This window comes from Eutrigla gurnardus, assembly GCF_963514095.1.
Source record: "Eutrigla gurnardus genome assembly, chromosome: 21".
NCBI lineage: Eukaryota > Metazoa > Chordata > Actinopteri > Perciformes > Triglidae > Eutrigla > Eutrigla gurnardus.
Window position 1 is genome coordinate 11,019,113 of NC_139932.1, and position 25,213 is coordinate 11,044,325.

Sequence of the window (25,213 nt, forward strand, 5' to 3'; positions counted from 1 at the left end):
ACTGCAGAAATTGGTTTAAAAATATATAATTATAATAACTCAGTGTTGCAGTAACTGTGCTTAAATAATTTAGAGTGGATTTGTTAGTTCCCATTCAACACAAGACAGTGTTGGGTCAATAAAGCCAATTGTCTTCCTTCACTGAGGATGAATTCTTAAGCCAGTGGGTAATGAGTGGTAGTGGACTCCCATCAGTAATTGAAAGTGCATCGGTCTGTACTATTCTGGTTGGGGAGAGGCGAGGACGCCATTTGCTGATGTCAAGGCAAGGTGGGAGTTTAGTGACGGATCATTTGCAAAGAAAACAACTATACCTTTTGGATCGACTTGCTTTAGCAGGTTGATGGCTTGGCAAAAGACCTAAAGATGTTGACGATGTCTCATCACACTTGAACATCACAGATCCAGCCGTAAAGCTGAGCTTCCCACTTTCAGCTCCTCCGCTTTGTGTTACATTAATACACCTTTAGACAGCGTAGCTCTACTGTATCGCCCCATATAGGTGTACACGTGACGTGAGCGCTGATGGTCGAAGCGATGACTCCCAACTAACACAGGGGTTATCGACTCTAGGCAGCGACCATCCATCAGTCAGTGGTCAATATATCTTACATCAAAGTGTCAACAAATCACCTTCACACCTCAGAGACGGACGGAAGATAGAGAGAGACACAAGAGATTCAGCAGAAGAAGAGACTAAATGGAGAAAAGACAGGACAGCTGGAGACAAACAAGAATTAAAGAGATTCTACCTGAGAAGGTATCACAAGAGCTACGATAAAGTGACATTTACGAGTGAGTGAGGATAAGAACTCGTGAAAGACCAAAGAGAAAGAAAGAGACCGAGGTGTGGTGAAAAAGATAAAATGTCACAGAATGATAAAGAAAACCCACGTAAAAGAAAAGGTTGAGAGAGGATTACAACGCATTATTGAATGATAAATAAATGTATTATATGAGTGTGAGAAAAAAAGGAGCAGCACACTTTTGTATATATTGATTGATTCACGCAAAGGAATTAAATTAAAAATGAATTATATTTACAAAGCACCTTTCCCTCAACATTTGCAAACAAACCGATGTTTTTTTATTTGCAAAATGCTATCAGGATTTCTGGCCTGTGGAGACGAAAACACAACAGAAGTGGCGACCATGTGTGCGTTTTGATGTGCGTGGACTGTGTGATGGTGTGTGATCCTCCGTGTAACTGAGGATCAATGGTAGACATATTGCATGTTGTCTTACTGTGCAGCGAGCGGCTTGGGACTCCATTGGGGGTGCGGTTTGTTTGGACTGTGTTAATAACGCTGCTTTTTCATGTTCTGGCCCCGTTTGGCACTCTCAGCCCTCCCTCGCCGCCCCGTTCTCTTCGCCCAACATGAGTTTACCATACAAACTCACTTATTTTTCGGGCATGTTGAGCTCCTGTGTACTCGCTGAAAGTCAAACAGCTTAACAAAGATATGCAATCTTAATATAAATATATATATAAACAGTATCCGAATCCATGTCAAATTACTAAAGGTCTTCTTAGACTTAGACAAGAAAAATAATCAAATGTTCTCAGCTGCTCGAATGTGAGAATTTGCTGCTTTTTTCAATTAATTTCATAACTTTAGGTTGTAGACTGTTAACATAGACAGTTAAAGAGACATTTAAATATACGACTTTGGCCTCTTAATGGGCATTTTTTCCCCACATAGTAATATTTGGAATAAATCTGTGGCCCAGATTCAGTCAGGACATTGTCCAAGTGATGGTGTGGCCTATTGGTGGGCGGAGAAACAAGGCTTTAGTCCGTGCACAGCTTGGCCCTCACTCCTTTCCTCCCTTTACCTCAGGATCCCCCCCAGCGTCTTGCACACCAGCACCAATAGAGAGCGAGAGAGAAACTATAAGTCTGATATATGTTACATGTCTGTTTCAATCCAACATGGCCATTCATCAGAGGGGCTTCCAGTGACAGGCCATCACCAAGCTCCCAGGCAGCTCAGCCCGCCGCTGCGACTCGTTGGGGCCACAGCTACCAAATAGCCCCTGAAAACAATATCTATATATTTATTACATTTTCACTCAATACCTGCCCTGCTGTAAAACAATCTCATATTTAACAATCAACTTGCCGATGTTTTTTCTTTTTTTCCCCCCTCAACCGTGTCTCTTTCTAGCCCTCCTTCCTCGCCCCATCTGCCTCTTTCTCTTTTTCTTTTCTTCTATTTTTTTGAGTGTTTTCTTTTCCTCCATGCCTCAATTTCATTTTTTTTATTCAGAAGGGATTTTCCTTCTTCTTTTTCTATCTTTCTTTTCACCTTATATATCGATGAAATTGGATTTTTCTGCTCTCCCATGGAGGACAATCACTGCAGCAATTGCCATCTCATAGCAAAGTTCCACAACACTGTGAAAGGAAGAAATACAGAGGAAAGAGTATTAAAAAACAGTAATAGTTGCTATCTCTATCTACGTCTCGGTATCTTCATCTCTCCCTCGGACTCACATTTCTCTGTCCTTCATCCTTTTGCACTCTGGATCTCAAATTTTAAGCACATTTGCTTGCTGTGTTAAAAATTGAATTCAACATTTCTCTCTCACCATGCAGTGATCAATGTATTCTCTCCGCCTCTGCTCGCTGTATAACTGGAGACACAGTAATCCGCAGTGAAGACATGACAGAGTGCTGCAGTGTTGAATTATTGTGTCTGAGACGGGGATTAAACGGGAAGCCTTTTCAAGGAATGGTGATTTTACAACAACAGGGCGGTACATTCGTTTATTTTAAAAATAAATAAATCCCACAGCAGTAACGTTCCACACGCCGAAACAGGAACGCCGAGATACGGCGTTTGGAAATGTCTGTCATAGGGCTCATAGAGGTTGATTCATCCAATGGTAAGATTCTAGGTTATAGTTATGGGTGGTATTTTATTAGACAGCATTATATTGAGGATATCCATTTTTCTGTCCTCACAGTTGGAACAGTGATTTGCATAAAAGTGATTTAAATTGCTCGTATACACTTATGGAATAACAAACATAATGGGCACTTTTTCGCTTAAATGAGAAGATTGATACCGCTTTCAGCAGTCAGCTTAGCTTAGCATTAAGTTTGGAAACCGATCTGGATATCTGTGAGGTTGCTTGGCAACCAGTCGTTTTTTTGAACAACTGCAGACGTTAGCTAGCTATGGGATGACCCTGCGTCTTGGGTGTCAGGTCCTACACTTTCCATTGATATCGTATGCATTCGCCACCTCTAATATTCACCTTGCTTTCTGCCTGAACACTTTGTTAGAGTTAATGGTTGGCAGGTTTATTTACCTTCGGCTAATATCGTGCAGAAGGATGAGAACAATAATAGTTTTCCAGCCCTTTTGATCTCCATATGTGCAAGTTGCACACAGCAGAAGTCTCATTTTCTCTAGCTCTGCAGAACCGTAATGTTGGCCGTGGTGGGGTTTCTCCCAATTTCGGCCCTCCTGCTCAGCAGCAGATAAGAGAGAGAAGCCATCTTTACGGGGAGTTATTTGTTTTATTCATTAAAAATTTGAGGCTTTTTCCTCTAAATTGAGCCGGAGCCTGCGTTTCGGTACGGGCTTCTATCTTCTCCATATCGCTGCAGTGCATTAGCAGTAATGACTTAATTTGTCTGTGACACCCCCCACCAGCATTTTGTTTGGCTCCAGATGAGCTAAAAACCCTGGTGGAAAGCAGATAAAGTAAATAGGATGAAAATAAACAGAAACACTGCTTTAGAGGTAGATTGGACATTGGGTACGCTCCAAACAAGGGTCTTGTAGCTACACAATTTCTGTTCATCCATTGACAAAGAATTACTCAATGGCAATCAAAAACTGTGTTATATATTTCAGCTCCTAAAAAGATTTAATTTTGATCCAGGGAGGAATGTTTCCAACCAGACTGAGGGTAGGGCTAACAAAAGGTCAGGGCTACTCTCTTAATCAGTCGAGGCGACAGCAGGAAATCACAATTTGACGCCACTCAGTAATCTCACAAAAGACACTCCTCTCTGATGGCGAGCGAGTCAACTTTTTTTGTGATTTTTTAATATATTACCACCAGGATAAGTGTCGATGCATTAGGCAGCATGTCCACACATGTACCCATGCTGTGTGTGTGTTAGTACCTTGTGCGTGTAGGTGTGTTAATGTGTGTAGGTGTATTGTAAGTGGTCCTGCAGTCAATGTCGCACATGGCCTTCCGCCTTCCAGGTGGATTACTGTGCTGATTAGTGCCAACTCTCCCATTTAGGCAGGTATTATTACTTTATACTTAGTATTCTACACAGAGACGCAAATCCGGCTCTTCCTGACTATCTCTTTCTCTTCCAATGGTTCAATCTCAGCGCCCAGGAGAAGTCTTATTCTTGCCTCTTTAGCAGCCCCAAAGATCTGCTTTTAGGCTTTTTATCTGTGAATAAGCTTCTCTTTTAAATCCTTTTTCCGTAGCCCGTGACGGTGTCTTTGTCTACACTGAAAAAGCACTTGATTCAAGGCCAAGAGGGCACAGATACAGCAGGACCTTACAACTTAACTCTTAAACTTTGGGCATACTTCTTTATTGTGTTTTACATACAAGTGATTGTCCGTCTGAGGGACGCCTGCAGTGAGTTAGTTAACTCTCCAGTGCCATTTATTTTTTCCACATTATGGTTTTGTATAACTTTCATGCAGGGGCCTTTTTGCCTTTAAAATCACTCTTATCTTGGACAAGAGAAGAGGGTTTCTTGGTTTTCATGACTTAATTTCTCTCATGGGATATGGGACCCCACATAGGTATAATTTCCAATTAATTGAATTTCATACGTGGACTTGAGACATCTCAAGAGTAAATAAATGAAGCAACGTATTCAGTAAATTTGATATGTCTTAGCAAAGGATGTGAATGTATATTAATCAGTTCAGTTGTTTCAGTTCAATACATATACTCCCTATGAAATATTATACTATAGGTACTATCTGTATATCTAAAACATATCTTTTTGTTATGGAGAGCATATTGATACAAAAAAATGTGATTGGTTTAAAGGATGTCTCTAACAGAATATGAACAAGTAAAGGTCTCCGAATGTGTCCATCCAAATGAAGAGGACTCCAATCTGTATCAGACCTTTTGTCAGCATTGTCATGTCCCATCTTCTTTTAGCTCTACAACACACAACTATTGATCTTTTCAGCAGCGCAGTTCATTCCTATTGATCTCTTCTGAACTATGATTAATGTCTTCCCTGCTAGAAGGTTAAGTCAGGGCAGACGGGACCACGATGCTTAAGTTTGTCACATTTCTAGTGTATCTGTAATATATTCCAGAGGATCGAGCGAATGTGATGTCCATTGATTAGCTGGTCACAGAATCTGTGTGAGATTTGCACGACAAAATCTTGGCCGAAGGTTATTGTCGGGCCTTGTCTAGGGCCTGTGTGGCTCAAGACTAATCAGGTTTAGCGAAGGGTCAGTTGTAGATGAGATGGAACAAAGTTGTGGGATTAAATAGTTAACCCTGGAAAGTTTTGGTTAAAAGTTCTCCAGAACCAACATGCAAGACAGTTCTCTGCACTAAATCAAAAAGTATTTTTCTTGTGAATGAATTATTTTCTTTTTGAGAACTTTAGAAAGGTCTGCTTATGATTTTGGCCGATAATAATCTGAAGGATCTTCAACCCAGCATGACATCATGCAGTAGTGATTGTGTAGCTCAACATTAACCCAACAGGAGATGGCACAAAGCCTCTAATCTGTCTGATGTGTGCAGGAAATGACTATTATCCTTGTGTGAACTTAGATTTTTTAAGTGACTGTTTGAGCAAGTATTAGTGTTATTAAAGTGGAGTACTTCATGGGAAGGTATTGGCTTTGGTAGACGTGGCCTGTTTCGCCCCCGGATCAAACCTGATACGGCTCTCAATCAAGCTATCCATCACTCTTTATAACCTTTCACCACTTGATCATAAATGTGCATAACGGCAACCGAGGGCTGGCAAAACCACTGTTCCCCGAGTAGTATAAACGGTGGAGGACCTATGTTATATCGTCGTGTTTGAGGAGGTAATTCATGTTGAGGGGGTCCTGCGATGGGTTCATTTGCTATGGGTCACCGGGGGATTATGACTGGTGGTCTGCACGTTGTTGACTAGCAACCCTCTGACCTTACAGGATTGCTGCCTGTTATTACAGCGGCCGTTTGTGAGCGGATAAGCACAAACGCACACATGAACACACAAATACCCATAATTCACACACAGAGAGGCAAACACACAAAACACAATGGGAAAATTCAATATTTTTTTCACCCTTGCAGACTTCATACCTCCGAGCACATACTCCCCGCTTACAACCTATATATACATTACAGATCACAACATGAGCTTCCATGTTGTGGACAATAAACCCGACTGTATTGGACATATCCCCTTCTTCATAAAGTTTTAATGGAGATTGAGTGGTGGTAGATGAGGCGGGGCTATGTAGGCTCAGCTGCACTGTAGGCAGGATGATATTTTTTGCTGAAATGATTCCTTTTGCCTAAAAAGCTTCAACCTGAAAGCAGGGGACGGTGTGAATAAATTGGATGGATTTATATATATTATATAAGAGATTACAATTGCATTTCCATGCATTTATCTAACTCATTGGCTTTTCCCTCTGTCCCTCTGCAGAGTGCTCAGTTCTACAAGGTCACCACCGAAAACTACCATAACGCTGCCGACCAAGTGAACGCCAAGTTCAAGTAAGTTTACATGCAGTCAACCCAAAGTACATCAAAGGCTTTAACTCACATACCAACAGTTTAAAATTTAACCCATTCTTTACATTCCCCTACAAAAATAGATTTCATTGTTGCTTTCTTCCTCTTTATTATCTTTTTTTTACATAAAGAAAGCCTGTTTGTCATGCATAGAATGTATTTATTTTACTATCTTGGGTAATCTTATCTAAAATTATGCATTCATCGAAGATTAGAAGTCCATGTGGACCAGTGAACACACTATTGAATCATGCTAGCCACATTCTAACCAATGTCTTTCAATCAGAATCACATTAGCCTGGTCCATTAGCGGATGTTGATGATGTGGTTCACTGATAAGCCTGATTGCATGTTGATAATAGCTGACGGGACGTTTCTTGTGTGCTTCTTCGGTGTTATTCATCCTGTAAAGCTGTAAACGGGATTATCAAAGCAGCAGTTTTAGTTTCAACTCTTTTCCCTTCATTTATTTATATATACCGGTATATTTACTGTATATAGGCCTATATATATAGCATCTGTTTAGATCCAAAGTGCATTACATAACCAAGGGTGAATGTATTGTCCCCACTGTGATTATGCTACGCTACTATATGCTCTAAATTGAAGTTACAGCCACACCTTGCAGTGTTACTTCATTGAAGTTGTCAACAGAGGAGATAATATTAAACATCCAATCAGTCATGGATGTAGCACATAACCGACACATATATGTAACTCAAGAAGAGGCTGAATCCCTTGCCATCCGTGTTCCATCTGTCTTCTTAATAGGAGGCCATTAGGCTCCATAGTAATGTAGGAAAAGTGGATGAGGAGCCTGTCGGAGGTGGGGCAAGAATGGGCCCTGGCTCTGAGCTGTCCTCCAGGGAGGCTAGGCTAATTGTGTTAGCATGTCATTAGCCATCGCTAACACCGGGATCATTGTCTCCCTCAGAAATGCTAGAAACTGATTAGCCTAGCCCACCGGGGGGTTTCGCTCTAGGCTCGTGGAAGCCGGAGCTGAGACATGCCAAATCACATTAAAGACAAAAAAAAAAAAAAAAAAAAAACACCAGAATAACATTAGTGCCAAATGACGGCGCTAACTGCAAGCGAACGCCGGGCTAACGTGCGGGTAGTCATGTGACACAGTCCTTTGAATGAAGAGCGGTGATTGGCTGATTGGATTATATAGGAGGTACATTAGCAGAGTCGTGACTGGATTACAATTGGGGAAAGGTAGAGGAGGGGGGGAGTGTGTGTGCGTGTGTGTGCGCGTGTGTGTGTGTGTGTGTGTGTGTGTGTGTGTGTGTGTGTGTGTGTGTGTGTGTGTGTGTGTGTGTGTGTGTGTGTGTGTGCTAATGAAATGGCGGGAAGGCCTGGTGTTGCGAGACAGGGGCAGGGATGCATTGAGGAGATCAGAGCAGAGGGTTAATTGGATTTAACGGGGCATGTTTGGCCCATCTTTGTTTATGCGTGTGAGTTCATGTGTGATGGTGTATGTTTGTATGCACTCATGTGTTGAACACAATGCGTGTGCCTCTCCTCAAAGCTCTCTCTCTTCATTCTCTCTCTCTCATATGACAGAGACCCTACAGAGATAAGATGCTATCTGTGCCCTCTGTTGAATATAGCAGAAAATATTTTTTGTCTCACACGGGCTTTTGATTTCCTCAAAGTTGAAAATGTCCCCCAGAGATAAAAAGGAAAAAGAAGGAAAAAAATCCGGGGTGTTATCCATACTTGATAGAATTAGCATTTGATATGCTAATGTGAGGATGTTATAAAGTGTGGGAGATGACATCTTTCTTATTAGAATGTCTTCATTTCCCCACTCCAGCTCATGTCAGTACCACTGTAAAGAGAGTGATAGTACTCCAGGGATTGATTAGTGTTGGGGCTGATTTTAGGCTACGGTTTATTATAGCGTAGAAGAAGAATGTGTGGGACCAGAGGATTCTGCCTGTCGAGGGTTATAACATCTGTATATGTGCCTTTAGAAGTTTTAATTAGTGGTGTTGGGTGGGGTTTTTTTGTACGTAACATATGGTGTCAGATCAGCTGGGAGTAGGTGGGATTATTCAATACAACCAAGCTGTTATTACTTTGTGACATTCAGATCAGGGAAATCAGGTCTCAGGAGTGGATGGTGTAAGTGAGGAATTTATGTGTCATAGCTACACCTGTTCATGTGGCGGCTGTTTGGGTCCATGCTCTGTCATAGTCAACATGGGAAGAAATGACCATGATTTTAGACAGGATTGGGCAATTCTTGGCATTCTTGAATTACAGGAAGATGAAAATGTCCTTCCTGTTTCCCTCTCTAGAATGTCTCTCTCTTGCATCAGTAATAGTATTGCCTTTTTGGCTTAGCTGCCCGATGCTATGTGCTATATACACAAGTTACACATATATCGTCTATAAATAGGCTTCAGCGCGTAGCTTCGCCATTCATCGCACAGCGTGGTCATTTTCCTTGGCGGGGTTGAAAGAAATAAATGAAAGTGTGAGAGGTTGATACTCAAGGGATGGGAAGCGTGTGCACGTGCGTGTGCGCACGTGCGCATTATGACAGTGTGTAAAGGTGTAGTTGTTTGCGTACGTGTGCAGTACAGCTGTTCCCTGCCGTTCTCCTGCAGTATTCCCGCCAGAGTTTTCTGAGAATGATGGAGCTCTCGAACCGGAACGCTACTGCATCACTATGACCTCATTACAACACACACACAAACACACACACACTTATGTATATGTGTATATATATATGAAGAGAACTACATACATTCTTTTACACTTTCTCACTGAGACTGTGTTCTCAGCCACAGTAATACTAACAGGAGGCACGTGTCCTTCCACACATATGTAAAATATACACAACATGTTACAAATAATGTAATCACATATGTGTTAGACACACACACACACACACATCAGACCAAAGCTTTATCCACTTTCCCTGTGACAATGACTGGAGATAAGAGTTCCCAGGAAAAGAGGGCATCTCTGCCTGCACCTGATTTATATCCTGCCACCTTCAGCACTGGTTGTTTATCCCAGTCTGATGCATTATCACACTGTCCAGCACTGAATGTGTGACCTTTCCTGCACCACATGTACGTAAGAGTGCGTGTGCTTTTTGTATGTGAGCATGAATGAATTAGCGGGAGCTCACTTCGGCGTGCGTGTGCATATGTGTGCAGTGTCTCGACGGGGGCTTTAGTTTGAGATGCAAGCCGACAGCCACGGAGGAAAATGATGGATGTGAGATTATGCGAAATGATGGAATGGTGAAGGGAGGAACAGTGGCATGGTCCTAAACCTCCTGTCAGTGCTAACCTTTGGTGGGGCTTTGGGCTTCTTTGTTGAAGCGGGTCACTGTGTTTGTCCAGGGTCCCTGCAGGATTGAGATGGGGCGGGCACATCTAATATTGGTGAATGGGAGGGTCTGACAGGACTGTGTAATACTGAAGGATCTTATGTCTCCGTCTCCCTTTCTGAGCTCGCAGGAACTTGAATTTCTGTTTTCAGGCTTTTGTGTTTGTGGCCGAGAGTGTGTGTGTCGAAGCCAAGACTTGTTTGGTCCCCCCGCCCTCTTCCTTTACAGTCAGCTATAGAGAATAAAATCTCATTTTGGTCTGTCACTTCACTGTCACTCCTCTCCTCCCTCAGGCTACGTACTCACTCCCTTTGTCTGTTGTTTATTTATTTTTTTTAGCTCTTTTGAATAAATCTTTTTTTAATTTAATCCAGTTGACAATAACAGCAGCAGCCGTCCTCGCTTCGTCTCTCCGCGCACGCACGCAGAGGTGGAATGAGGAGGCGTGGAGCGAAAAACTTGTTGAATGTAAATGGCTCGTTGTTTCTCTTCATAATACTCCAGACCATGTGGGAGAAAGTAGATTCCACTCATCCCTTTTTCAGCCCCTTAAAACCATAAACATGTTGCCATAAACAACTGAAACATCTTTTCTTATCTACAGTAATACATGACACAATATTCCCAGCAACCCCTGTAGTCATTTAGTTGCTGCTTGTTAAGTTTTTCAGAGCAGCAAACAAATGAATTCTAATACTTTGGTTTAATTATAGTAAACAAGGACTATGCTTATTTCCGACAAGTTAAAGCCCACATTTCCTTATTTTCGAATAAAATCTTCTTGTCATAAAAGTGGACTAAAAATCTGGAAATCCTGTGCCACATAATAAAATCCAGCACTTCCCCTGCAACGCAGCATTGCAGGATATTGCGTTGTGCATTTGTTTTAGCTTTCTCACCACTGAAGAGGATAAATATGCTGGGAAAAATCCAGCAGGTTTCCTGCAAAATCCACCCTGCTGCCACAAAATGTAAATAAGGTGTAGATGCTTTCCATACTCTTGGCAGTGCTCTAGTTTTTTTAAGGGAATAATACCGATGTCCCAAAATTAACAAAGTGCGCCAAGCAGCACTTTTAATTACTAACAAATGACAGGAATTTAATTAGCGGGAAAGTCATGGCAAAGTCCTTCAGTTGTAACAGAAGAGGTGTTTTCCTCCTGAAGTAGTCGTCGGCGTCGCAGGACAGACTGAGCGGCACTTTGACCCCTTTTGTCATGTAAGGGTGAACCGCAGTTCCGTCGCTAGGCAACCCGGCTGCAGGGACAAGATGGTGGTCAGCTGAGGAGACAGAAGTCAATAACTGCTCTAAAAGCTCTTCTTTCGGCCTTAAGAGCTTTCGCTGTGCCGGCTGTAAAAGGCACACACAATCCCAGGAAACCGCGTGGGCACACATGCACACCTTTTAGTGGCTGATTTAGTGACTTTGCTGCATTGGAAATGGTCGGGGGAACCCACTCACCGCGTTTATTGCTTTATTCTTTGGGGCTTTTTTCATACAGTGAGCGCGGCAGCATGAATGATGGAGCAGAAAAGAAGTGACATTTAGCATCGGCTATGCAGAAAATGTCTGCCGTATATTTAGCGGCCACAAAAGCACCGCCACTCTCCGCGTTGGGTGAACCTTGTCATTTCAAGGTGTTCCTCACACAATTGGCGAGTCCTTTTCAGCTGGATGTTTCAATATGTATCTCAAACAGGCTGGTTCTTCTCCTGCGTGTATTCAGGGTGCTCAGGACCGACATAGACTCCCTTTCTTTTTCCTCCGTCCCACTCTTCCTTCTCAGTCTCCCTGCTTTTCTGGATTCTCTCCATTTCTGTCCCTTCCTCTCATTCAATCTCTTATCCATACTGATGGATTTCACTGCAGGGGGGGATCACTCAGTTGTGCTTTTAAAAAGCAGCGTGAGCGAAATGTGTGTCATTTTTCTCCTTAACTGCATCATTTGTATTTATTTGCCCCCCTCAGTACTGACGCCTGCCTTAACTAGAGAGAGCATGAGGGCTTTCTAAGAGGGAACCGGCACCCGCCCCTTAACCCTATTAACCCTTAAGTGGACCCAAATGATGATAAATAGAGAATGTGGCGATTTGGAACTCAATCTGGTGGCTGCCGAGCGTAATCCATACCGTCGATGGAGCTGCAGGATCTGTTGTGTGTGTGTGTGTGTGTGCGTATGATTGAAAGAACAAGTTAGTGATTTGGGGAAGATAAATACTGGAGTGGAATCTGACTAAATCAGACCATAAAAAGGCTTCTACCTGTTTTTGCCAAGCACTTTTACTCATAATTGAAGGAGAAGTCTATTAGTAAAGTCATGTGATCGAACACCAAATGGCTTTTTTACTTCATATGGTTGCTTGCTTATTGTAAAAGATGAATGCATTTTGATTCCTTTGTCTCTGACAGAAGCTCTGTATTGTAGACAAGGGTAATTAACCTGAATATTTTTGTGTTTACTTATTTTTTGATCAGGTTTGATCCGGTTGCCAGTTTTAGAGATTGTGATTTATGTAAGGAAAGCGTTTTCATCATCTGGAGCAGTTTTGTGTCAAGAAGCCAACAAAGTGTTCCTTTCTTATCTTTAAAAAAAAGATTTTGAAGAAACTATCAAGTTAACGTGTCAAGATAAAATACGATTTAAGTATTGGTGCCAAACTGTATTGTTTCAGCACTTGTACCAAAAGTTTTTAAATTACATCATTATAGTGGCGACAAACACATTATTCTATCCAGCATTGATGGAAACACATTCATATCAGTCATATTATGCCTCCGCAGTGACAAAAAGGTTTGCTTTTGGGGTTTTTTGTCCGTAATGTCATCCAATCTCGTTTTTACAATATCTCAAGAAAGCCTGAAGGGAAGAATGAACTGATTATATTTGGTAATCAAAGGTTACCGTGACCTCACAAAACCACCTTTTGCTCAAAACTCAAGATTGAGATGTGATCAATTGATGAAGTGATGACATTTTGGACGGATGGATGTGAAAAATGTGTCCAACCACAGGACGGTAATTGTAGTTTATCTTGTGTTCATTTCTTTTGCTGGCTGTAGCCATCCGCTGCTTACTATGTTAGTATGTTATATGCTCTTGCAGCTGGAATAAAAAGTTGAACAACAGTCCTCTGGAGCCAGTTTGTGCAGGCGGGATAGTTGCCATCCAGGGAAGGGACGGTGTCTGTTCGTCTGTATGCCTTCCTGCCTCTGAGCTCTCACCACACTGTGTGTATCTGTGTGTCTCTCCTCGGAGTTGTAATGCATCTCAAATTATGACGGATGAACGTACACGTTTCCAGATGTGCCTCACACTATCGAAGCATGTTTTTCCCTTAACGGAGATCTATGAATGTCATCTTTAGTCCACTAGCTTGACGTCGTTACAGCAGATGGTAGTCATGGTCAATATACATTGGGTTTGAAAAATGCACTGACACTGTTCCCCGCTCAGTGTGCAGGGCATAACACATCGCGTGCTGTATGAAAATCACAGCATCGATCTCAATACCCCCCCACCCATCAACATATCAACATGGTCTTTGAAGAATGTGGCCGTAGCCATAAACCTGTCAGAATATGTCCCCTCCCTGGAAATGTGCTGACTTGTACATCAAGGGGGGCTTGGAAGACGGGATTGTATTAAATGATATAAGGACAGTTTGAGGAGGGAGACCTTATTACATGTTAATGGGACACATTCAGCCCTCTCATATCATCGCTGCCCCTCCTCTAAAAAGGGGGGCGTCCCTTTTCTGTTCTCTCCTGAAGTAAACTTTACAGAGGAAGTGGGCTTTCTGTTTCTCTCACCCCTGCCCTCCCACATTCTCTACTTTACTGTGTTTTCCTTTCTGCCCTCCGTCTCACAAACACATGTTGGCCAGTTTCTCAATGGAGTGCCCCCTCCCTCCCTCCCCTCTACTCTCTCTGTTGGTCTCCCCTCCCTTCCTTCACTTTGTTATTTATGACACACAGCACAGAAACTAATGTAGATATCTGAAAACCAACTTAAAGGTCTCATCAGACCAAACGCTGATAATTGCTGTGAATAAATCACACGGCAAATTAAAAATCTGAGCACGTCTATCTCTATAAGCCACACTGAATCCCAATCTTTCATGTTTTCCATTGCAATGTTTTTTCAAGAGCTCCCCCCCCCACCTCGCCGATTTCTGCAAATTTCAGATGCCACTGAAAACAAGCCAAACAATAATGACTTTTCCTCACGCGATCAATAGATTTCCTCCGACGTCGATGTTATAATTCTGTCAAACAACAATGTGGATATTGATCTCGCAAATGAATGTGGTCCTTGATAAACAAAGGGAAGATTATGGAGACAACAAACAAAAAGTCATCATCTGGGGATGTAGTTGAACCTGCTTGTGATGCCTGTGTGTGTGTGTGTGCCTGCTGGAGGGCAGTTCTTTTACCGCTGTAAATATGTTGTTTTTTGCAAAACTAACTGCCAACAAATATCGATTAAAGCAGAATATTTCGTTAAATAAAAACATGACATCAATCCTCAGCACTCAGCCTTGCTTGAGAAATCCACGGAGCCCCAGAAGTAATGCAAGCTGCCCATTAGGTCTTGTGTTGGCCATGTATCACAATCACATAATGATTAAAACACAGGCATATGATTCTTGATTCACTGCAAGCTCAGTTTACGTTCGTTAGTTACAACATGCATAGGAAATGCAGCCACATGGTGATGTTTTTTACACAGTACATCTCCAGTCATAGAGTTCAGCGTGGGTTTATTGATTTAAAATCAACGTATGAATCAATTATTACGTTTTCAATGTAATGCACGTCAGCTGTGGTGTAAGTTACCAGCGAATATTCCACATTTCCTTCGTTTTTTGTCATTTTCTTCACCTTTACGCCACCATTTCATTCCTATCAGTGGATCAAAGCAATAGGGACGTGTGTGTGTGTGTGTTGGGGGGTGGGTGGATGTGGTGGTTTTTATAGAGACCTTTATAATGATGGCACGAGGCGAGACCCCTATATGACTGTTTAGATTTACTGTCTCTGGGGTGCGAGGGTGCAGCACACACACATACACATAAAGTGCAAATAATAACCAACTGTATCTGGCTAGATGTCTCTATTGGTTTCAGGGTCTCACATCACATGCAGTTTTATTAAATATCCCATGAACCTCTGGGGGTTGAGGGAAGGAATAAAGGGAAGATAGAGATGTAAAAAAAAAAAGAGAAGGGGAGGGTGTGTTAGCAATGGCTGCTTCTCTAACCTGTAGAATAACCTTTTGTCATTTCGGGACTATTTCTTATCGTTAAAACATGTCTGAGGACCCTCTAATAATCCAGATGGGAACCACTGGCCAATCATTTGTATTCTTTTCTTATTTCACAGCTAAAAATAATAAGGTTTTGCTTTTGGGAATGTGATACTTGATTGTATTCTCCAGTTGTTTATAAATGCTGGTCAGGTTACATGGGAACTGGATGATTCATATGTTTTTGACTCTATTTATAATTACACTAGATGATTCCCACAGTGGAAGAATCTAATGTGTTTCCACTTTGCAGCGTTTTACTCTTGATACTTCTATCTCGGTCTGAGATCAACTTGAAGAATATAGCTATAGGGAGGTATTGTTAGGTCATTGTAATTAAATGCAAGAATCAAAATCACAAATAAAAGCACAATACCTTGAATGTATTTCCATAAATAGGCTGCAAGGATTTGGTGATTACCTTGGGTCAGTAATAAAAATATAAAATAAAAACATCTGTTTTCAGATTGTTTTAAAGTGTTCTTTGCGTGTATTATTTGTTCTGATATATTGTATATCATGACTTAATATTATTGTGCATTTCCTTATTCAAAGATAAAAAAAGGGTGGTTATATTCTAGGTATGGTTTACAGCGTATTCATGGTATGACATGCCGACCGTTTTGCATCTGCTCCCCCCTGCTGCATAGCAATACAGCAGTCATACTATAGTAAATGGCATGAGGGCTCCTAATGTAAAACTGAGGGGGAGGGAGTGGGGGAGTCTTTCCCCACCAGCTCTGTGGTTGTGGTTGGCTGCAGGAACTTAATGTTAATCTTAATGATCGATGATAGAGGAGGCAGTGTGCCGCCACAGAGTGTGTGTGACAGTGTTATTGTCTCCATGATAAACTCCACCACTGTCTCAGCCCTTTTTCCCCCACAGAGAGAACCAGAGAGCCGAGCAAAAAATAGAAGTCCCACTGTCTAGTTCCTCATCAAGAAATGCTCCTCAATCCCCACCTCCTCCCCCTTCATCCCCCCTCTCTCGCTCTCTCCTTCCCTTCCTCTGGCCTCCTTTCTCTCTCTCAGAGGCCATTACTGGTGATAAACACTGTGGTTTGTATCAGCAGGATGCACCTGGTATTAACGCGAACGCTTTAAAAAAAAAAGTAATTAGCGGATGTACGGCGCTCCTCTCGTCCCCGTAGATGCCCATAGGCGGTGTAATAAATGAGCGCCGGCATCCATAGGAATAGGGATGGCAGTGATTTCTGCGAGCGCTGCTGTCATCGTTCAGTACCCTGACGCAGAGCAATGGCCTTGTCATGCCTCCTAGCAAATGACTGAATTCCTCCCCAATGGATCCACAAATGCAGAACCTTCTCCGCACGCCCAGCAGCGGAATATCCCCGCCTGCGCTCAAAGTGATAAGACCCGCCGTGGAATCGACCGAAATCTGAAGGAGTGGTTCCACGATTTGGGAAATATGCTTCTTCGTATCCTCGCTGAGAGTTGGGAGAGCAAATTGATGTGACTCATGTTTGTACAGTAAATATAGAAGTTACAACCAGCTGGCTACAAAGGTGAGGAAACCGTCCTCCCAGCACCTCTAAAAACTCACTCATTAATACGTCACACCTCAAGGAAGCTGCTGTAGCCAAGAAACAATCCTGTTTCCAGTCTCTTGCTAAGCTAAGCTATCGTCCCCCTGGATGTAGCTACACATGTACTGAACAGACATGAGTGGTATTGATCTTCAGGCAGGAAAGCAAGGCAACGTGCGACCAAATTGACTATATTTACTCTTTGAAGTATTCCTCACACGCTGTGGATGTCTGTGTTAACCCGCTTGGCCTCTGAGCACTAATTCTGAAGGTGAATGATGAAGTGCATTGATTAATCACTACTGACGAAGGTGTGGAGAGCATTTTCTAATGTTCCCAAATTGTCACTGACCCGCTCTTACAAGGACTATGGATTTTTCTTCCAGGCCTCCCTAACAAATATGACCATGTGGTGATGCACATATGTACACATTGCACACACTGCACCAGCTTCCTGCTGCATTGCACCCTGGGTAATGACCCGTGCCACCAATCCGCTGCTTTGTATCCGACTGGGGGGAGGCTAATTTCTCACCCCAGGGGGCAAATCAAACATCTGATTCTCACTCCAGGGGCTCGGCTTCTTCCCCCCCCAATACTCCTTTGAGATCTTGGAGAGTTGCTGACGGGCATAAAAACCTCTTCCTCTTTCACACCCGTGCAAGCCGTTTAGTGAGGCAGATGGAGTGTCCTGAGCACTGGTGTGAACAAAACGATGACACCGCCATTAGCATAATAGCCCTCGCATGCACATGTGTCGTCATTATGCATTTTTATGGGGTGTGGGAAGAGACAGACAAAAGCAGTTAACATTGGGCGAGCCACCAGCGCCGCTGGTACATCCCACTACTTAGATTGGCTAAAAGGATCCCACTCCTTGCATACATCTAGCATAAGAGTCCCATTTAAATGCAGTGAAGTTTAGTGTAGCATCTACTATTAGACGTGTGAGCATCTGGATCACGCCGGCTAAGACGGCAGCGCCAAAGCAGACCTCAAGGGCAGACTTGGCCATGCTAAGCTAGTGATGTGTAGCCTATAACCAGACATATTAGCATTCACAGTGTACAACAACAAGCACCTTGTGAAAGCTGAAGGATTGAATTTGCCATTTAGACCACTCCAAGGTGAAAGCTATGCAGTTTGCAAACCAGCGCCCAGTAGCGTGATCAATACTGTTTCCCGTGGAGCCTTTTTTTAGCAGTAAGACATAAGAAGAGGGACCAATTTCATGGAAGGTATACTTAGCTTGCCGGTAATTTCAACCTCATCATCATTATCATCATTGCAACAACTACACCTTATTGCTCGTCTAGATTAAACCACTGCGGTTTTTGTTGTTAACCGTGCATCACGCATTGATTTGCTGAGTTGGCGGTCCCATAGCGCTGATGATTCTCCCCTTTTAGGCGATGAAGCCACCGTGGCTGGCAGCTTTATCTGACACCTCTTATTGTCCGTTTTTTTAGAAAACCCTCTGACCTCTGTGTCGATACGCTGTAAAACGCACATCTGCACAGTAGGCTGTGGAGGCTGGGTGGCCCTTTGACCTTCTTTCCAGCTGATAGCGTCATTCTGATTGTTGCTTCAGGTGTTTTTGGTGTGGAATGATGGTAGCAAGAGAAACGGTGGGGGATGCACACACTGCTGTACTGCAGATTTTCTAAATAATAACATATTGGTATTCCTCTCTTCTTGATTTCTACAGCTCATGCTCATCCCTCTGTATCGCCCATTTCTTAATACATTTTCCATGTATGCTTTATTTCCTGTCCACCTTTGACTCTGCTTTTTTAACGCTTTTATCCATCCCCATCACACTTTTTCTCTAGCCCCACCTTGCCCTCAATTTTAACACCATATTTTTCCCTGTGTTCACGCTCCCCCCCCCCCTCCACAGGCGGTATGAGATGTATCCTGTGTGTGCGGACCTGCAAGGCCAGATCCTCGCTTGCTACAAGGAGAACGTTGGAAAAAGCCTTCAGTGCTCCAACATAGCAGCCCTCTACCTGCAGTGTGTCAGCAACGCCAAACAGGTGCATATACACTCAACGTTGTTCATATCTCATGTGGAAATAATTTGAGTCTAGCATCTTTTTGCATGTGCGCCTCATGTTCATGTGTTCTGCATGCTTGTTAAGTAGAATAAATGAGCATTTCATTGTGTGCAACTTCCTAAAATCCTTATAAAAGCTCCAAAAATAATGTTGTTTTTTCCCCCTTTGTGAAGAATGACAAGTATGCACATGCGCCCTCGTGAAGAGATGATATGTAAGTTGAGGCATCTCTTATCCTGTGGTGTTAGCTCTCAGTCGAATCGATGTGTGTATTTCCAAGTAGCCCCATGTGTGTGCTCGCTCCGGCATACGTCATAGATGTGTGTGTGTGGTACAGCCATGCAGCCGTTTCCCCTTTTTAAACGTCTAAATGAATTAATGTAACACACGCTCGCGCACATACATAGCGGCGTCCATTCCCGCGTGCCGCCTCCCTGCTTTTAGACGGGAGAATATCATTTCCACCGGGCTACTGGCGCCTGAATAAAGCTCACTCTAAATAGCCGGTTCAAACCTTACGGCCTATTTCCATAATACCTGCTGACACAGGCGTTCCCCTGACTGTCTCTCTGTGTGTTTTAATGTAATAAGACCAAGGGAGTAGCTGCTGCTAGTTAGATAGCATTGTCCTCTCCATGCTCTCTCCTTTCATTGCCAAGTGCAAATGTTTTTTTTTTTCCTGCCATCTGTCTCCTGCAGTCACACACTGTATGGTAATAGTAATGTCACTCAGGTTCATATTAACTTCATTCCCCCTCTCTCACTTTGCAATATGTAACATCACTTGGCCCCAAAAGGTTCAATTTACATTCATAGAGCTTTTCTATTAGATTTTTTTTTTTTTTTTTTTCGTACAATTGCATTGTTTTGCCGGAAATGAGGGAAACCGAATTTTGTCGCGCTCACTCTCGTGGGTATTGGTATTAGATCTAAAAGTCAAATGCAGGCAGATTTTTAAGCTATACATCATGTAAATTGCACAATGTTTTATTCATCGCGCGCGTGTGTTTGTGTGTGTGTGTGCGTGCAAATTTAAGACAGCTACCTGTAGCCTCGTCAGGATTCAGCAAGGGTTCGTTCACAGTCCGGATGCTGTTATGATCTTGTAAATTGTTTGGAAGCGAGGCTGAGACAATATGTTAATCCGCTTGTGTTTATCACCCTGTGGCAATCACAGCAACACTCCTGTTCGTCTGCGCTTATCTGTATAAGACTTGCTTTTAAAGTCATTAGGGGCGGAAAAAAAAAGAAAACGCAGTTCCGTTGATAAGGCTTTATAGGAATAATAAGAATTACACAGCCGACAAAATAGGTAAGGAATGAAGTAGGATTGATATGAGCTGATGCAGCTTCCTGATTAGGGTGTTTACACGGCTTTATCAGAGCCGAGCAGGAAGCGCCACTGAGAACAAATGTCAAAGGACATGGCTTTGACCTCTGGAGGTCCGAAGATCCAAAACGTGCCCTCGAACAGCCGTCTCTCATCTCCTTTGCCCTTTCCTGTTGAAGACGCTCGATAGCATCGGTCATATGTTTTTCAAAAAAATCTCTTTTCTGCTTTTTTTCGCTTCAAATCTTAAATTCCACTAAATCCCGCTGTGCCATGGGTGTAGATGTGCAAGATGCCATCTCGCTGGCGATAAAAACCAAATCCCCCAAATCTCAGGTTTACAATAATGACCCCTCAACTGGAGTCGGCCGAGAGAGAAGCGTTGTCAGCCGCCCGCTCTTTGTCACTGATAATTAGTGTTCTTATCGCCACTGTCGGCGATAACATTTAAACCCACTTTCACTCTCTTTTCTACCTTTTTTTTTGCCCTGCCGGCATCCCTCCTCCACTCCCTCCATCCGCTGTCCCCTCATCCCTCGTCGCATCCCGAATGCATTCAGCACTTAACAGGTCTAGATAGCAAACAGTGAGGAAGAGGCGGTTGAAGGACGGATGAAGTCCCTCTTTCTCCCTCCGCGAATAAGAGTTTATCACGGAAGCCGATCTCTCCATCCGCCCGCTCGCCTCCTCATTGCGTATTCCCGCCGCATGACCGCGTCTTGCTCCCTATCTTCTTCCTTCCCCACTTCATTTTTTAGACTGACCCTTCCATCTCCCTTTTACTCTCAAAGGGCCAAGTTTGTGGTTTCAGAGGGTGTTATGTTTGCAAGGACCAAAATGGAAAAAGATCTTGCTTCGACAGCATCTTGAGGATTGACGTTCCAATGCAAGTTGCTCTTGATAAAGTAGATTTAACGATATTTTTCAGACAATCTCGTCTATGAATATTCTCTTTGCCATTGATTTCATAGGTGCACACATAGGCCGTCTCTCCAATCGGTGATTACGTTAAAGTTAATCAGTGAGATCTGAGAACACATTTATCAGTATCGTGGTAAGAAACACAAGCAGTTAGACACCTATGGAGGTTTTAATGAAGCCCTCAGGTTAGCCGCATTTAACTAATGTGAAGAACAAATGATTACCCAAAGTCTCTCATCAGATCAGCTCAGAGAAGAAATGGGAGCACAGTGATCTGATGTTGTTACATTACCAGTTCTCAGCACTTTGGTCCTGTTAATACAATGTTATCAAGGTACCAAGGTAATATAATATACTAATTAGCAATTACAATAATCATCCAAATGCTTAAAACTTAAAACACACTTGATTTTTTCAAAGAAACATGTTTTTATTGAACCCCAGATCTGTGAAAACTAAATCCTCTTAAATAAGGTAATCATAAGCTCTGAATAAAGGGAGAATAAAAAATAAATAGCAACATTGTGTGAGTTTTATACATATTTCCTGTATTTTAAATCTATTTTTCACTTCCCTACCACGATGAGCTAAACAGCTTTGTCAAGTCACTCGTGTGACAATATTCACGATGATAGTTAATTAAAGTGTAGTGAATGGAAATTCACCATATTCGCTTACCGTCAGTGTCATTGTCACAATTTGCAATAAAATCCTATATATATCGTATAATGTTACCGACATGGGCTTCCTGAATGTCATCCACGCCGTTATTAATTTGGACTTTCTGTCAACAGTAATTATCTCCCTGGTGTCGCTTGTTTCGGCTCCTCCTCCTTTATTTCTTCCCCTCTTCTCCTCCAGCTGCAGTAGGCCATGTGAAATGGTTATTGACAGGGGGGTGCTGGGGATTTGTGGTTGCACTTATCACTAACATGGAATCCGCTGCCCTCGGGTCTCTTCTCCAACTCACTTCATCCTCCACCCTTTTATTGTCCTCCCAGGCCTCCCTCCGTCTGTTTTGACATGATATCATTCTCCTCGGTTTGTTCTGTCTATTTATATTTTTGTTTTCATCTCTCCAATGCACTTTTCCCTTTATTTTTGTTGCCTCCAGAACAAGTTGAGAACCGGGGGTTAAGCGTGAGAGAGCGAAGAAGTGCGGGATTACTGATCAACCGACTGACAGACCAAAACCCCTGACTGGAGGAAGTGAGGAACGAGTCAGCACCGAGACACACACCCTCCAAACCCGGACCGGACCCGAGGCACCGAACACAGCACCCTGATAGAGAAATAGACACGTTTTCCCTTTTGATTCTTCCCTCCCTCCCCGCCTCTATGACCTTCCCGTCTATCTCTCCTGTGAGTGTGTAAGGAGGCAGTGACACTGTCTGCCATGTTGGGGAAACAGCAGGGTCTGATGGGACCCAGCAGGCCTGAGCTGGGCCTGCTACAAGGACAGTAAACATGAACCGGAATCAAACACAAGAAAGAACGCCACCTCTGTCATACCCCCCCCCACCCTCACTACAGCACTGTTAGGGAAATAATAGTCTATTTTTACTATCCAAAGTCAGTCCTATTTCATTGTTTTCCTGCTCCTAATGCACTATCCTGTACACACATGCACATGTATGCATCTGTTTCGTCCCTGCATCTGTTTGGTGTGTTATGTTAATAATGTAAAGTATCTGCGTGCTGAGTATTCATCCAGACCAACACTCGAGACGATGATCAGAGGAAATAAAAGACAAAACGATGCAGCAACTGTTGTTGAACTTTTTTCTCCATCAATATATGCAGCAGGCTCTGTCTCTCGTGTGTGTGTGTGTACTTTATGGTAATTACAGCAAGCATTGTACATCTTTTGATGGATACGCAGCCCTCGTGTTGTCACGGCGACATTTTGCCAAACGGAGTGAATGAGCCCAAGAGAGGGGGACGGCAGCGCAGGGGGAACGTTCTTCCCAGATGTTCTGGTTCATAGTCTGTCTGTCTGTCTGCCTGCCTGTCTGCCTGTCCGCCCGTCCGTCTGTCTGTCTGTCTGTCTGTTCGTCTGTTCGTCCTTCTTTATTTAGCTCTGTTTTATGAATCCTTGGTGCGCTATAGCTATTCAGTAAGAAAGTAAGGATCTCTACCTCTTCCTTTTATTTATGTACTTATTTCTTTCTTTCCTCTCTCTCTCTCTCTCTCTCTCTCTCTCTCTCTCTCTCTCTCTCTCTCTCTCTCTCTCTCTCCCCCCCTCCCTCTCTCTCTCTCTCTCTCTCTCTCTCCCCACCAGTGTGTTTCTCCTCTGCTCAGTCTCCCAGGCTAATGTTGCCTTGGAGGAGACGGCTTCTCTACGCTGTCTGCACTCTGCCAGACTATGGGTTGGGTTTAACTGGATAGACAGACACTCAGTGTGTTTGTGTGTGTGTGTGTGTGTGTGTGTGTGTGTGTGTGTGTGTGTGTGTGTGTGTGTGTGTGTGTGTGTGTGTGTGTGTGTGTGTGTGTGTGTGTGTGTGTGTGTGTGTGTGTGTGTGTGTGTGTGTGTGTGTGTGTGTGTGAGAGAGAGAGAGAGAGTGGACGTTGGAGGGGATGCCGTCTGGGTTTGATGTGAAGGCAGGTGATCGCAGAGGAGACGTTATCTTAATTCTGCATCAGAAGCGTGTGTGTGTGTGTGAGAGAGAAGCAGGTTGTGTGTGTGTGTGTGTGTGTGTGTGCGTGCAAGCATGTGATCCGTTGTGACTAATCCCCCTCTGTCTCTCAGTCAGCTGTCCTTTTGCTTTTTGACTTTTCGAGTCTCGAAGGGGGTGAGGGGTTCTTCTATTATACAGCGCGCACACGTTTGTGTGTGTGTGTGTGTGGGTGTGTGGTGTGGGGGGGTTTAAAGGTTGGGATAATGACTGCTGGAGTTCATGGCAGGTGTTTCTCCACAAGCACCGTCTTCTTTTGCCCCACTTTCTTTTCTCCCCCCGTGACTCGAGCTGCAGAACTCCTCTAGCTGACCCTGTACGTCCGAGCCAAGATAAGTGGTTTAACGGGGTATTCTGCCTGTAATGAGATTATATCCCCTCTAATATGATTAAAGGATGATTTGAGAATCATGAGATCTGAACACGGGGCTCAACTTCCACCACAACCTCAGCAACCCTTCTTAGAAGTAAAATACTTTAACATGAGCTTATATGTGGAGAGTGTTTTTACTTCGATGCATTTCCTGAGAAACAGTATATGAGGGAAGGGCATATTGAAAAATAATGTAGTGCGATATTAGCTGGAATTTATATGCATGCCTCCGGAAGCCACTGTTAGACTCCTCCATTTATCAGCAGGCAGTAATGATATTTTGATATGAGGCTTTTTTTTTTATGTATAAAAACGAACAGAGTGAAGTTAACAGAAAAAAAGCCTCCGTTCTCTGATCTCAGTGCATCTTCCACAGGTGTGACCGAGGCGTCCTTGAGCACCGGGCTGCACACTGGCAACAGGCAGGGTTGGAATTATGTCCAGAGTTGTTGAGTGGTCCCGAAGGCCGCCATCACATTCCAGGTACTTCATGTGAAGGTGGAACCAATTTGGCCTTCGTTAAGTGTTTTCACACCACAGACGGGTAGAAATCAAAACGTAGGGTTATAAAATAAAGTGCAATTCCATTTGAGAAACTGCCCTCGCTCCAAAAATATTCAAAATATTTTCTTTCGGGTCAAAAAGCAGAAAGAAATTATGAGGAAATCATAGATCATCTGTGCTCAAGACAATATATATTGTTTGGTAGGTTTGTGCTTAGGGCAGGTCCGTCTCCTTATTAGCCACTGACTTGACACCCTTGGGATCCGCCAGGAGAGAGTGTTGCACCTCGGCCCAAGAGGAGTGATGTGTCAGCATCTGTCAGTGTGGCTTTCACAGTTTTTCTAAGTGTCCTGTACCGTCTGTCTCCGTATGAACGTTTAAACTTT

The 25,213-nt window shown here is 43.2% G+C and overlaps 1 protein-coding gene across 7 annotated transcripts in view; it reads left to right on the forward strand.

The window, feature by feature from the left end:
- The window catches only part of chchd3a (coiled-coil-helix-coiled-coil-helix domain containing 3a), a 62,296-nt gene extending 39,258 nt beyond the window's left edge, over positions 1-23,038 (forward strand). For 4 of the 7 annotated variants that reach the window (XM_084038244.1, XM_084038246.1, XM_084038248.1 and 1 more), the window contains 4 exons: positions 6,674-6,744; positions 18,868-19,003; positions 19,198-19,238; positions 22,390-23,038. In XM_084038244.1, the coding sequence (XP_083894370.1) occupies positions 6,674-6,744; positions 18,868-19,003; positions 19,198-19,227 (237 nt within the window). In that variant the 3' untranslated portion in view covers positions 19,228-19,238; positions 22,390-23,038. The remainder of the gene's footprint in view (positions 1-6,673; positions 6,745-18,867; positions 19,004-19,197; positions 19,239-22,389) is intronic. The other 3 variants (XM_084038245.1, XM_084038247.1, XM_084038250.1) reach the window with 1 other exon arrangement.
- The last annotated feature ends 2,175 nt before the right edge of the window (positions 23,039-25,213 follow it).